A 12,652-nucleotide genomic window follows, 5' to 3' on the forward strand; every position below is an offset into this window, starting at 1 on the left:
ACTTTAAAAATTATGAATGATACTATTGAAACAAACTCCTGTAATGTACAGGTTAGAACACCAATATTTATGAATTCTAAACTATCAAATAAAGAAAAAGAAATTAAAGAAAGAATTAATCGAATTGATAAAAGTCGAACCTAATAAATACATAGAAATGAGATAATCTTTTTTTTTATTGATTAGAGATGAGGTATTATAGGAGTGGGATAAGTCATTTAATAAGCAAAGTAATAACAAATATGTCACATATAGATTCGAAAAAGGAAAAATCACAAACATTCCTCCAAAAAAAAAACCAAAATTCTATAAAATAATTTAGTCAATATAACAAATATGAACGACGATTAAACTTATGTTTGATTTTCGAGTTGGATCGTGATCCAATTCAATTTGATTTTGTTTAATGATTGCAACTATTAACAAATATATTAATGTGTGAAAATATATATGCGTGAAAGTAGACGGTGAATTTATGTTAAAAAATTAAATATAAAAAATTATGAGTAAAAAATTATTATTAAATAACAGAAAATGATTATATTATTTAATTTAGGGAAGGGTATAGTCGAGTCGAGTTGAATCATTATTCGAAAAATGCCTAAGTAAATTTCGTTCTTGACGAGTTGGGGACAAATTTCAATGTAAAATTCTAAACCCTTCCTAAACCGTGCAAGATATTAACTGTTAATTTCCATACCCATTTCATCACCCACGAACAAAACTTTTAATTTACCCACTATGGGTCAGGTGAAAAATCTTATCCATTTACACAAACTAATTGCCATCCCTGCTGCGGACTGAGTGACGGACCGCAAGGGCCGAGACCACTGAAGAACGGCCCCGGTCAGAATCACAGGACCTCACAAACTAATTGCCATCCCTGCTGCAGACTGAGTGACGGACTGCCAGGGCCGAGACCCCGGGCTGAGACCACTGAAGAACGGCCCCGGTCAGAATCACAGGCCGAGGTCCGATTAACTTGAGTCTGATTTCTTTGATATGACGGATACTATACCAGACGAGGAGCGTTCAGGCCAACTAAGGGATGGAAGAAGGAATATCAAGCAGCTGAGATTCAATCGTAAAAGTAAAGATTCTTATCCCCAATGCACTGACACTCAGCTGTACATTAAAATGTACATCGCATTGCCCGGCTCAATTCCATAGTCAAGTGTTAAAGGTTCATCCAAAAGAGCCATCATCATCCCCTACCCGTGAAAACCGAACTGAGGCAGCACGGACCATCTCGACAAGCGTATCGTCCAACGATTCCAATTCGCCCGACTCCTGGAGCTGGCGGAATGAACCAGCTGCAAGATTTGCTGCAGCCTCCACTATTTTCCACTGGGACAAGTCCGCAGCAAATTGGAGAACTTTCACGGACAGCTTTGAATCTGAGTCAAGACGGGACATGATGGTTCTCAAGCACTCCTCATGGACTTCCTCTAAGAACCAGAACTCAGAAAGCCACAATAGTTCTATGAATGGTTCGAGGAGGTAGAGCTTCTCCTGGGTGCCCATATTTTGCCACAAACAGCCACCAGGTGGTTTTGGGAGTTCGTACGAGTAGAACCACTTCACCAGTTTCTGCAAAGCTCCCCACCTGATTGGTGCCTTCACGACTCGAGTATGGCTGCAGGTAGACATATCATCTTTACTATGAAAGAGATGATTCCGAAACAAAGAATAAAGCATCTATGTCTCAAAGAACTCACAGAACAGAATCAGAGGCAGAAAACTCAAATCAAGGTGGAAAAGAAAATGAGATCAACCAAACAGAAAAAGGCTCAAAAGAGACTAGCTCCAGTTAATGGTGATTGATATGATTAATTGTAAATCCCAGAGTGATCCCCTTACTATTAAAACTCGACAGGTTTCATTAAAAACTTGCAAAGACTAGAACAGGCTGGGGGAAGAATAAACAAAAGAGCAGCAGCATCCATAGGAGTTACAAATAAGAACCTCTCTAGCATTCCAGATTGCAGCATAGCTCGCAGGTAATCACAGCTTGCCCATAGAATAACTTTGTGAAGATGCATGTGAGGAGCGGATGAAGAAGAGCATATCGTGCAAGTCCAGTCTAGAGAATCAGTTGCTTTTGCCTCCAAGACGACGTCCCTGAGACCAGAAATAATTCATAATGTTAAATCATCGGATTGCCCAAAAGTGAATGGGACAGCGCATCTTGTAACTTAATTGAATTTCCCCCAAGGAATCATTGGCCCCATAGAGGCTTTAACAAAAGGACCAAATCGGGAGATGTAGCCCGAGCAATACCAATGTATGCACCTCAAAAACCATGTGGGTCATACCTAGGAAGAGACTCAAACCGACGACTAAAAGCCGCAACGATTTTGCAACTCTTTGATGCATGGAGCATTTTAAGGATCAAAGTAATTGGATAGACACAAATAATGCTTTCCAGAGAATCTGCTAGCTAAAATCTCTTAACATCACACGGAGGCAATAAATACCAAAACAATCTGCCAGCAACAGAGGACCCAATGATAAGAGTTGATGAATTATCAAGAATCCAAGCAGTGATAGGACTCACGAAATTCTTTGTCCACGAAAATCGAGAGCAGGGGAAAGATCAAAGCTTGGGACGTGCAAACCCCACTTAGGAATCCTCCTAGAAAGCAGCTGAGTCAGAGGCTGAAGCCCACAACTTTGCGCAAGAGCTTTCAACTTTTTCAGCAGATCTTCTTCTGCATGCAGATATCCACAATAAGCATAGTCCAATAGTTTCACCAATTCTGAGTGTCCCACATGTGAAGATAAAGTAAACTCTTTCTGCAACTTTCCGCATGGCTCATCTGAATTACTATTTGCTGCAGAATCATTAGATATTCTGTCATTGGAGGGGGAATCTTTGGGCGGCAACAATGAAGGGCATCTTATCATAAGAAGAACTTTGTGCACACTCAGTTTCTCACCACTGGCTAGAGTGAGCTGAATATCGACAAAATCATTGTCATTATGGGCTTTGCTAATTATTTCTCCAAGTTTAGAAGGAAAACCAAAGAGCCCAGAGTAAGTAAGGATATATGCAGCAAACCATCTCGATCCACCAGTAGAAGGGTCACTGCAGATCTCCCTAAGCTTACTGAGTAACTGAACCTCGACGACTTCCTTTCGTCGAGCAAATGTATCTTTAGAGTGAGAAAGATGTACCACATCAGCTAATCCCCAAAGACCATAGAGCAAAAGCACATCTCTTCCTTCCCACTCCTCAGGAACAGTCCAACAACATATTCTCTGATTGAAAGTGTTGATTAAATGAAAAGCATAAGTTTGCCTCGCTAAAGAGTAAGATCTAGATAAGCATCTTATCACAAGATCAATCATAGTCTGTTCCCCTTCACTTGTAATAATATTCTGATACGAAGGCAAAGCCAAATAGCATGTCAAGCATATCAAATGAATAGCCAATTGGAGTAACTCTGGCATCCCAAGATTGTCTCTAGATGATTTGGACTTTAGCATGCACACCAAATATTCTAAGTGCCCTTCAGCATTTGGCTCTAAAACCTCAGAAAGAATAGATGCCATCCTTGAAGCAATATACTTGCATGGAGAATATATCATCATCTGAACTGCCCTCACAGCTGGTTCTGTTCTTGATATAATCGTGGCATCTTCGAGGAATAGTTGTCTTCCTTTCCGGATAACATCATCAAAAGCCAAACTGTTGAAGATACCTTATGATGATCATTAACAGTCTTGCACAAAAATTAAGGCTATAAGGACAAAGAATGAAATTGACATCTACGTCGTATAGTATTGATGTGTGCATTGATTACCAGAAGATAGGTACCTCGCACATGTCAAAAGAATTTCAATGCGATAGAAATCTTCGTTTTTGCTGGGTCTAAAATCTGCAGCACAATATGCTGCAAGAGATCCAAGAATATCCCAGACATATGGCCTCAAGAAAAATAGCGAATTCACATTTAGACTTTCCCGTGCTATAGATATCTGTTCTTCCAATGATAAGTAGTGTGACGAATGCTTGGCATCAAGTTTTGGTAGAAGAAGATCAAACAGTACTTTGCTGATCCCCATTTTCCAAAAGTAGATATGGTGCTTTCCAGGCCAGCGAGTAATAGTTGCCACACGACATGCCTCTGCCAGCAATGACATCTGATCACTAGCGACCTTCCCATCCTGCAATCTCCATGCACTCATTGCATCAACTATGGCTTTTACAGTGGGCTCACAATACAAGCTCATCACTCTTGAGCATCCCTCCTCATTCATCTAAAAGTAAAAGCAATATCAATAAAGTATCAGTGAAGGAAATTGTGCGGCCCCTACACGCGTTAGCACAGCAAATTAAACTAGAAACACTAACAGACATGAACAACAAAAAGCCATAGGAAACCAGAACTCAGAATATTACCATTATACACTGGGCAAGCTTAAATCCTTCCATTTGAACAGATTGCAGGTTTGAGGTTCCCATACAGGATACAATTGTGCCAAGAAGGTCGCCATTGTCAAGAATTCTTTTCGCGCCGTAACCACATAGAGCTGTTTGAAAGAACGAGCAAAAGCTTATAACACAAACTAAGACAAAGAAAACATACAGCTAAAAAATTTCAGCTGCAAAAAAAATACCTATTGAAGAGCATATCTTCAAAACTGCAACTTTAATAGATGGGTCAGGATCTACCCTTATAACCTCCAAAATTTTCATAAGTCCAGTGTTACCCCAGACAGAATATCTAGACTGAGGCCACCGCCATAAAATCGAACTCAGGAGAGATGCAATTTCATGGATATATTCAGCTCGCTTCGTGATGCAAGGAAACTCCATAATATTACACATGAGAAGAGCAACACAGTCTGTGTCATTGAGAATCTCCCAGACCTCTTTCTCTTTTGTTTTACTTAGCTTGGAGATCAAAAGGTTCAAAGCTGTTGCACATGATATGGCGACCCGTAGCTGATGGTTAGCTGACAATGACGACAAAGGATGAATAAGTTCTAGAACATAGGGCTGCAGACTAGAGTAAGTGAAGACATTAACCAACTTGACAACCACATCTGCTGCTATAGTTATAATGGCCCCATTTTTCTGTTGAAGAATCTCTACCAATGCACCAACAATATCTGACACTGAATCCTGGGAATCGTGAACAGAAATTGTATGAAGACCAACAGTCAAAAGAGAGGGAAAGGCAAGAGCAACCAGGCCCAACAGAACTACATACCAATCCAGCAAATACTGACTTCTACAAGGACAAAGTTCACTGGTACAAAAGCACATGCAATTTCTCGAATAATGTAGTCAGATACTGGTAGTACAAGAAAATTCACAGACTGTGCAACGTGCTAGTCAAACTTCTTTGTTTAGAATTCATAATATAATAAAGCAATTTTCAAGTTAATAAATTTCAGAGGACTTTAACTATGAAATGTGGAATGCTGCTTATAATAGATTAAATTAACAAACAGGAATCCAAATCCATTGACCCATGACATGTGTCACTAAAGGCAGTGGAGAACTTGACATGAAAGTCCAGAGGAAAGAATCAAAGAGTGAACACTTTAGTCCATCAATCCTCCGATTGATGAGATAAGAAGGTGCACGAGCAATACAGCTAACCAAGTCTTTCAAAAACAAAACACGAGTTTGCCCAAAAAATAACGAAGGAAAAACACATCCAAACTGATCTCAAGTTCTTAATCAGTGGAAGAATTCGAACGGATCACCACTCTTTCTGTGCCTCTCGAGCTGCTGACACTTTTGCAACAGCAAATTATAGGCATCATGTTCATGCTACTACCGGGCAAATTCGACCTTTCAAAGCCTCATGTTTGGGTTAAAAACTCATTCATCGGATACATACTCATGCTCCTCGAATCTAAGTGCACATCGTCCCATTCAAAGTATAGTTCATACCTTTACGAGCGCATCATGCCTCGTCTCCTGAGTAATGCCATCGAGAAAGGAACCAATCGAGCGGAGCACATGTCTCTGAATCTCAATATCTTTGCACTCCCATTTCCTTTTCCCGTCATCAGCAGAATAACTGCAAATCCACAACACAATTCAATCAGCAATTAATCCACCGCCCTCAAACCTTCAAATGCACCGATGGCTGCTCATGGACTTATCAACCAGTGAGCGGGATCATTAGTTTACGATTGACCGAGCTAAAGCATTTCCTTTTTTGGTGAACGAGCTAAAGCCAGCTAAAATCGTCGGAAAACACGAGCAAAACGACGGAACAAAAGGGCGTGAAATTGTTTCTGCAAAGACGGGGACCTGGTGCCGAGATTGAGGGCACCGCGGAGGCGCTGATGGAGAGTGCGGAGGTGAGAGCCGGAGGAGCTGCTGCTCTTTGATCCTCCGCGTTTGCTCGAACCCATCTCTCTGAGCAACGGAGCTTGCAGTTGATGCAGCAGACGAAGAAGAACAAGAAGAAACGAAAATCAGTCCCCGTTGCCGCTGGCGGACAGGAAGAGGAGCTCAACGGCCCTCGCCGTCCGGCGGAAATGGCTTTTTTTCCCGAAGTTGCTCGGATCCGATGACGAGAACCGCCTTCCTGAGATGCCGTGATATAATAATGGTACTGCTCCGTGAACCCGGTGCAGGATGTTTATGAGCCCATGGCCGAAAAGTACGTGGGCTGGAAGTTCCGCTCGGCTTTTGGTTTGGGCCAAGGGACGAGAAGTGGCAAAAATTTGCTCCTTCCTAAGCTTTAATGGCTTTAGCATTCGCTGCCCAAATTTCATGGATGCAAAAGCTACTCCTAAGCATCTAAAATGAGAGTCTCATTTCTCATGTCGTCGCGATCAAAATAGGTCCCCATGTGTACTCTACCGTGTCAGAAGATCAAAGCACCGTTCAGTATCATGTTGAAATATGAGATGGAAAAGATGATAGTAAACAGAGGTTATCACCGACTAACCAATTAATCCAACTACTGAACTCATTATCCAAAATTAGAAAAGTGCTTCGTGTTCACAAAACTTGAGTTTAGAAACTCACAGTTCATGTTGGGGATGTTGGACCAACTGGCTATCCAAACTCAAAGTTCTACCTGGGGGACTTGAATCAATTGGTAGCCGTCAAACCCAACTATTATATTCCTATTCAAGATTAATATGTATGATTTGGTTTTATACAGTGCAAAAATCAATCTTGACAGAAAAAAAAATGCATTACTCTTGCAAGACTTGAGTTGGGACACGTTCAAAGTACTAAATGGGAGTGTCAGGCCAACCAACTAGCTAAACTCAAAGTTCTATACGAAGAAAATGGACCGACCAGCTAGCTATCCAAATACTTTTCGGGGCGAATCAAACAAGTCAAGACTACCATCATCTTTTCCGACTATGACACTAGCACTCTGTTTGGTTTCGCAATTGGATTTTAAGATTTTAACTCTAACTTTAATTCTACTCACTATACAATAAAAATAAACTTTTCAAAGTAAAAAAGGTGAGCCCCATACATAAATCCACATACAACTCCATTATTCTCAATTCAATTTTTAATATTAAATTCTCTCAACTATTCATTACATGTTCACATTTTTTTCTCACAATTCAACAATACAATCATTACAATCCAATTAAAATCAAAACTCAACTCAACTCAACTCAACTAGAAAATCAAACACACTATAGGCCTCACAACTATTATCACCTTTGCTGCAGCTTGAAATTACTTTGATGATTTCTAAGCACAATTGAAAGAGCAATGTGGGGGAGTAATTCTTGAATCTTTAAAAGTACAGGGAGTGATTTCAAAGAACGAAAGCTTTGGGGAGAGAGTTCGATATCTTTCCGGAGGAAAAAAGTAATAGGCCTGCGGTCCAATTCCGAGGCCCATCCCAGCAGCAAAGAGGCGCGTGTTCACTACCGCAATCAACAGCGAGTGAGAATCGTAGTTCTATTCACCCGGATAACGGGAGGGCGAGCTGTGGACGGAATTCGACCGCCAGAGACGAGCATACTGGAGAGTTCTTCGCTTATTTCTGGAAATAACAGAGCAAAAAGTGCAAAAAAGAGCATACTTTTACCCATTTTTTTTTGGATATTTTCCGCCCAATGATTCTGATTCATCTGCAAATTTTTCTGGGTATGTCTCGTGATTGTTTCTTCTGATTCATTCATCAATCTCCGCAGCAACGGAGCTCGAGTTTTCCACCATCCATGGCGGTTCTGCTGAACTCGATGTCTTATGCTTCAAACCCATCAATGGGGAGCATAAGCAGAAGCAGAAGCAGAAGAAGGAGGTCGTCGTGTGGGTTCTTCTCCCACGTCCTGGATTTCCACTCCTTCTCCCTGAGCAGAGGCTTCGCGAGGGCATTGGCGTCGACCCAGATCACCATCTCCCTCAAGGACAGCGCGTTCCCCGACTGGAGGACCGGGAAGAGCAACGCCGACACGGCGAGGGCCTCGGACTTGAGGCTCAACGACGCCTTCCGGAGCCTCGAGCGCTCGGTGGAGACGAGTGGGCGAAAGCCCGACGCGGCCCAGTCGACGCAGCTGCTGTACGACCTCTGCAAGGCCAACAAGATGAAGAAGGCGATCAGGGTGATGGAGATAATGGCCTCTTCAGGCATTATCCCGGACGCGGCATCATACACTTACCTGGTGAATCAGCTGTGCAAGAGGGGGAGCATCGGACACGCAATGCAGCTTGTCGAGAGGATGGAGGAGTTTGGGATCCCGACGAATACCGTCACGTATAACTCCCTTGTCCGCGGGCTTTGCCTGCAGGGGAACCTGAGCAAGAGCCTGCAGCTCTTGGATAAGCTGATGGGGAGAGGCCTCGTCCCGAATGCCTTCACTTACACGTTCCTGCTCGAGGCAGCCTACAAGGAGAAGGGAGTGAGCGAGGCGATCAGGCTTCTTGATGAGATCATTGCCAAGGGAGGAAAGCCGAATTTGGTCAGCTACAATGTCCTGCTTACGGGACTCTGCAAGGAGGGCAAGACCGATGAGGCGATGAGACTGTTCCGAGACTTGCCCTCCAAAGGTTTCAGCCCGAATGTGGTCAGTTACAACATTCTGTTGAGGAACTTGTGTGATGAGGGGAGGTGGGCAGAGGCGAATGAGCTTCTGGCTGAGATGGACGGCGGAGATCGAGCCCCGTCCATTGTCACATACAACATATTGATAGGCTCGCTATCTCTACACGGGAGGGTCGAGCACGCGCTAGAAGTTCTTGAGGAAATGGCTCGGGGCCCGTTTAAGCCCACTGCCACGAGCTACAACCCGATAATTGCCCAGTTGTGTAAGGAAGGTAGAGTCAATCAAGTGGTGAAGTGCTTGGATCAGATGATATTCCGTCGTTGTAGTCCTAATGAAGGAACTTATAATGCTATCGCCGAACTGTGCGAGGAGGATAACAATCGTGTGAGGGAAGCATTCTCGATAATTCAGAGTTTGGGGAGCAAGCAGGGCTCCACGATGCGTGAGTTTTTCAGGCAGGTGATCTCTAGCTTGTGCAGGAAGGGGAATACTTACCCAGCTTTTCGGCTTCTGTATGAGATGACGAAGAACGGATTTGTTCCTGATTCTTATACCTACTCCTCCCTAATAAGAGGCCTCTGTATGGAAGGGATGTTAGATGAGGCGATCGGGATTTTTCGGGTGATGGAGGAGAATGAGCACAAACCCGACATGGAGAATTTCAATGCACTGATTCTCGGGCTCTGCAAGTCCCGGAGGACGGATCTAGCATTGGAGGTCTACCGGACGATGATTGAGAAGGGGAGAATGCCGAACGAGACGACTTATACAATCATAGTGGAAGGGCTTGCACACGAGAATGAGACAGAGATAGCTGCGGAAGTTCTAAGCGAGCTGTACTTGAGGAATGTCGTGAGCCATAATACATTAGAAAGACTCATCATGCAGTATGATCTCGAGGGCATACATGTGTAGGATCTCAGAACATGATGCTAACAATCTGCAGCAGATGGGTCGGAATGGTACATCATCAGCACGGATACAGCTTGGAACAGTACCAGATCGTGCCTTTTGGGAGTCATTCATCAACCAAACAACCCGCCAATACTTTCATGGTTCTAGATCTCCAATGATGACAAACCACTCCAAGCAGAGGCCCGAGCAGTCCTACTCACCCTTAACATAGCTGCTGAGAAAAGAATGACAAAGATTTGACTACGCAGCGACGCCTTATTACTCATAGATGTCATTTTGCACCCACATAACTAGCCGTGGGAGATTAGAAACATAATAGCTGACATTATCTCTACTCTATATCTTTTTTTGGAATGGTTATGCTCATGGATCCCTAGGACTGAAAATACCCTTGCTCATGACTTGGGCCAATTTGGTTCGATGTCAAATTTTCTCTCTCTATGTACTTTTGAAGGGTATTCGGTCCTAAATCCGTTGAACAATGTAATCGGTTCTTTCCATTAATGATATTTCTTATTCATAAAAAAAAAAAAAAAACAATCTGCAGCAGATAGGAACGTTTTCAAAAGAACAAAACTAAGGTCTCGTGAATTGAACCTAGTGCAGCAGATTGCCTTGGTCGAACTGGTACTTTTATGGCATCAGAGAAGCTCTCCCAAGACAAACCCAGGATCGTATGCGTGTTTGATCGGAGTCTTCCCTTTTTCATTTGGGAATTTGAAGTTGATGACTGAGTTGGAAAGCCGAAGATTTAAAGTGATTGCACACGGAGCAGGAGAAATAGATTGTTAAACAAGCTAAAGAGGTTTTCCATTTTGATTTCTTGTTTGCAGAAAGCAATAGGACATACCATGCTTAGTCTTGGCATTTTACGAGCTCTCAACCAGGAAGTTTTCCCGTTCTTTTCGGATGGAATCAAAACCACCCGACTCTGAACCCATCACTTGTTCAGAAGATACTAAAAGATCAAATCCATGACAATATCTGATTGCTTTTGCTTGTACTGCAGATTTAATCCCATGAAACTATCAAGAGATCCTTCAAATAGGCATCAGCCTATCCATGCATCATGTCTTTTAGCAACAACCCGAAAGGAACCTTCCCCAATTCCGATCATTAGCATATGATTTCTGAAAAACAGACCATCCGTGTCCATATCCACAGGCCCATTGTACTTGCCTCCTCAACAACAAAAATTGATAATACTACAACACAGTAATTCATCTGATACAGAATCAGTAAGGTGCAGCATAGAGTCGAGCATATATCATTGAAAATGAGAACAAAATCTCTGGTGACCACCATGTAAGATTGACAGTCTCGATTACTGAATCTAAAATGACACACAGTACAGACGAAGACTTCACTTCTCAGCAGAATCATGTTCTTAACAACCTAATGCAGTAACTACAACAGATTGTCGAGACAAATGCAGGCCGGAGCGAAGAACTCAATCTGTATCAGGCAAAGCTCGTCTACTTCGATCTCTGCCTCATCTTTCTGCGTTTCCTCTTCAGCCTCCTCATTCTCTTCTTCTTCCACTGCAACCCAGAAAAGGAGAGAGTTAAACACAAGGAACCAACTGACAATATCAGGTCAGAGGTAAGAGTGAAGCAAATTTAAAGCGCCTTCTTCAGCTAATTTCCCAACAGCGGAAGTAGCACAATACAATTGGCATCTCATGCTATACTAGTACAATCTTAAGCACTTGCAAGATCTAAGATGAATCTTCCAACGCTAAATGCAACACGAGCTTCCCACAGGACTATGCAATTTCCATAGCATTAATCACAATGCTAACAGGACACCGAGCTTCCACATTCCAAACAGAATAATGCAAATTCGACAGCATTAATCACGATGCTGACTCCAACGTCAGCTTCCGTGTTTTAAACAAAACTATGCAGATTCCGCACATTTGATCACAAGTTAACTGCGATATGAGATACTGCATTTTCAACAAAACTATGCAAATTCCACGGCTACAGAAACATATGAGAAAGCTTTGAATACAATCTCATGGATCACGGGCCAAAATCATCCCATAAATCCAGCATTAGACCTAACGTTCCAACTTCGATTTCCTTCTCCCCTCCTGATAAAGATTTCGACAACATCCAAGGACCTGCCAACAACAGCTCCATGTGGCATCACCACAAGATTCTTTCCTGCTCCACCGCCATCTCAACCAAAAACCCGAGAACATGCGCAAAATTTCAAAATCGGGAGCATCAATGGCAACCACGCCCCGTAGATTCTATTCACTTGCAAAGGATTTATTCATCTACGCTTCGAATCAAACTCAATAGCAGCGAGATACCAAATCGGGAAGATGCTCCCAAAGCACGAAAGACAGTTACCTTAGCCCTCATGTTGGAAAAACCTCGGCTCCCTCTCTCCCTCTGTCGCTCCGCTGCAGATCAGTCGCCGACGGCTTTTGTCGAGGGAACGATCGAAGGACCTTCGAAGACTGCCGTCATGTGATATATAAAGATGGAAGGGGGCAGGGGCTTTGATGTACTCAAACCCTAACACGTGTCGGCCTTGAGTTCGTTCGACCTCCGAATGGGCCGTTGGAAAATTAGCCCGTAAGCTTTGCGACGGGCAGGATTTGGCGGGCCGGACCAGCCTGCCCGGCCGAGCCGGACATTGGCTCTTAATTCGACGGGCCCGGTTCAAGTCGATCTCCCATTTCCGCCGGCCCAACTAACCGGACAGATGACAGCGTCGTCTTTCCCCC

At 43.1% G+C, this 12,652-nt stretch overlaps 2 protein-coding genes and 1 long non-coding RNA gene across 4 annotated transcripts; 1 reads left to right on the forward strand and 2 right to left on the reverse strand.

Moving 5' to 3' along the window:
• Positions 1 to 586: 586 nt before the first annotated feature.
• Positions 587 to 6,598, reverse strand: LOC116213251 (BTB/POZ domain-containing protein At1g04390). Of its 2 annotated transcripts, none has more exons than XM_031548125.1 (8): positions 6,278 to 6,598; positions 5,912 to 6,041; positions 4,624 to 5,131; positions 4,406 to 4,536; positions 3,821 to 4,263; positions 2,558 to 3,691; positions 1,966 to 2,121; positions 587 to 1,636 (listed from the first exon to the last, which is right to left on the reverse strand). In XM_031548125.1, the coding sequence occupies exons 1-8, from the start codon at positions 6,379 to 6,381 to the stop codon at positions 1,186 to 1,188; spliced, it is 3,057 nt and encodes a 1,018-aa protein (XP_031403985.1). In that variant the 5' UTR covers positions 6,382 to 6,598; the 3' UTR covers positions 587 to 1,185. The 2 variants fall into 2 exon arrangements, with proteins under 2 accessions (XP_031403985.1, XP_031403992.1); XM_031548132.1 differs by having other exon boundaries at positions 4,624 to 4,962; positions 6,278 to 6,590.
• Positions 6,599 to 7,922: 1,324 nt separating this feature from the next.
• On the forward strand, positions 7,923 to 10,416 carry LOC116195407 (pentatricopeptide repeat-containing protein At1g79080, chloroplastic). The gene is made up of 2 exons (XM_031524582.1): positions 7,923 to 8,015; positions 8,146 to 10,416. The coding sequence occupies exon 2, from the start codon at positions 8,173 to 8,175 to the stop codon at positions 9,910 to 9,912; it is 1,740 nt and encodes a 579-aa protein (XP_031380442.1). The 5' UTR covers positions 7,923 to 8,015; positions 8,146 to 8,172; the 3' UTR covers positions 9,913 to 10,416.
• A 692-nt stretch (positions 10,417 to 11,108) lies between these two features.
• Positions 11,109 to 12,429, reverse strand: LOC116195438. Its single transcript, XR_004154640.1, has 2 exons — positions 12,273 to 12,429; positions 11,109 to 11,453 (listed from the first exon to the last, which is right to left on the reverse strand). It is a non-coding gene; the product is annotated as an uncharacterized LOC116195438 (long non-coding RNA).
• Positions 12,430 to 12,652: the final 223 nt, after the last annotated feature.

This window comes from Punica granatum, chromosome 1 (genome assembly GCF_007655135.1).
Source record: "Punica granatum isolate Tunisia-2019 chromosome 1, ASM765513v2, whole genome shotgun sequence".
Classification (NCBI taxonomy): Eukaryota; Viridiplantae; Streptophyta; class Magnoliopsida; order Myrtales; family Lythraceae; genus Punica; species Punica granatum.

What these genes read in the sequence shown, in the direction of transcription:
- LOC116195407 (XM_031524582.1), top strand. Translation starts at nt 8,173, where the DNA reads ATGGCGGTTCTGCTGAACTCGATGTCTTATGCTTCAAACCCATCAATG.
- LOC116213251 (XM_031548125.1), bottom strand. Translation starts at nt 6,381, where the DNA reads ATGGGTTCGAGCAAACGCGGAGGATCAAAGAGCAGCAGCTCCTCCGGC. An exon ending in GCCCTCAATCTCGGCACCAG is followed by an intron (nt 6,042 to 6,277) that starts GTCCCCGTCTTT and finishes GTGGATTTGCAG; the next exon opens with TTATTCTGCTGATGACGGGA. An exon ending in TTTCGTGGACAAAGAATTTC is followed by an intron (nt 2,122 to 2,557) that starts GTGAGTCCTATC and finishes TTCTGGTCTCAG; the next exon opens with GGACGTCGTCTTGGAGGCAA.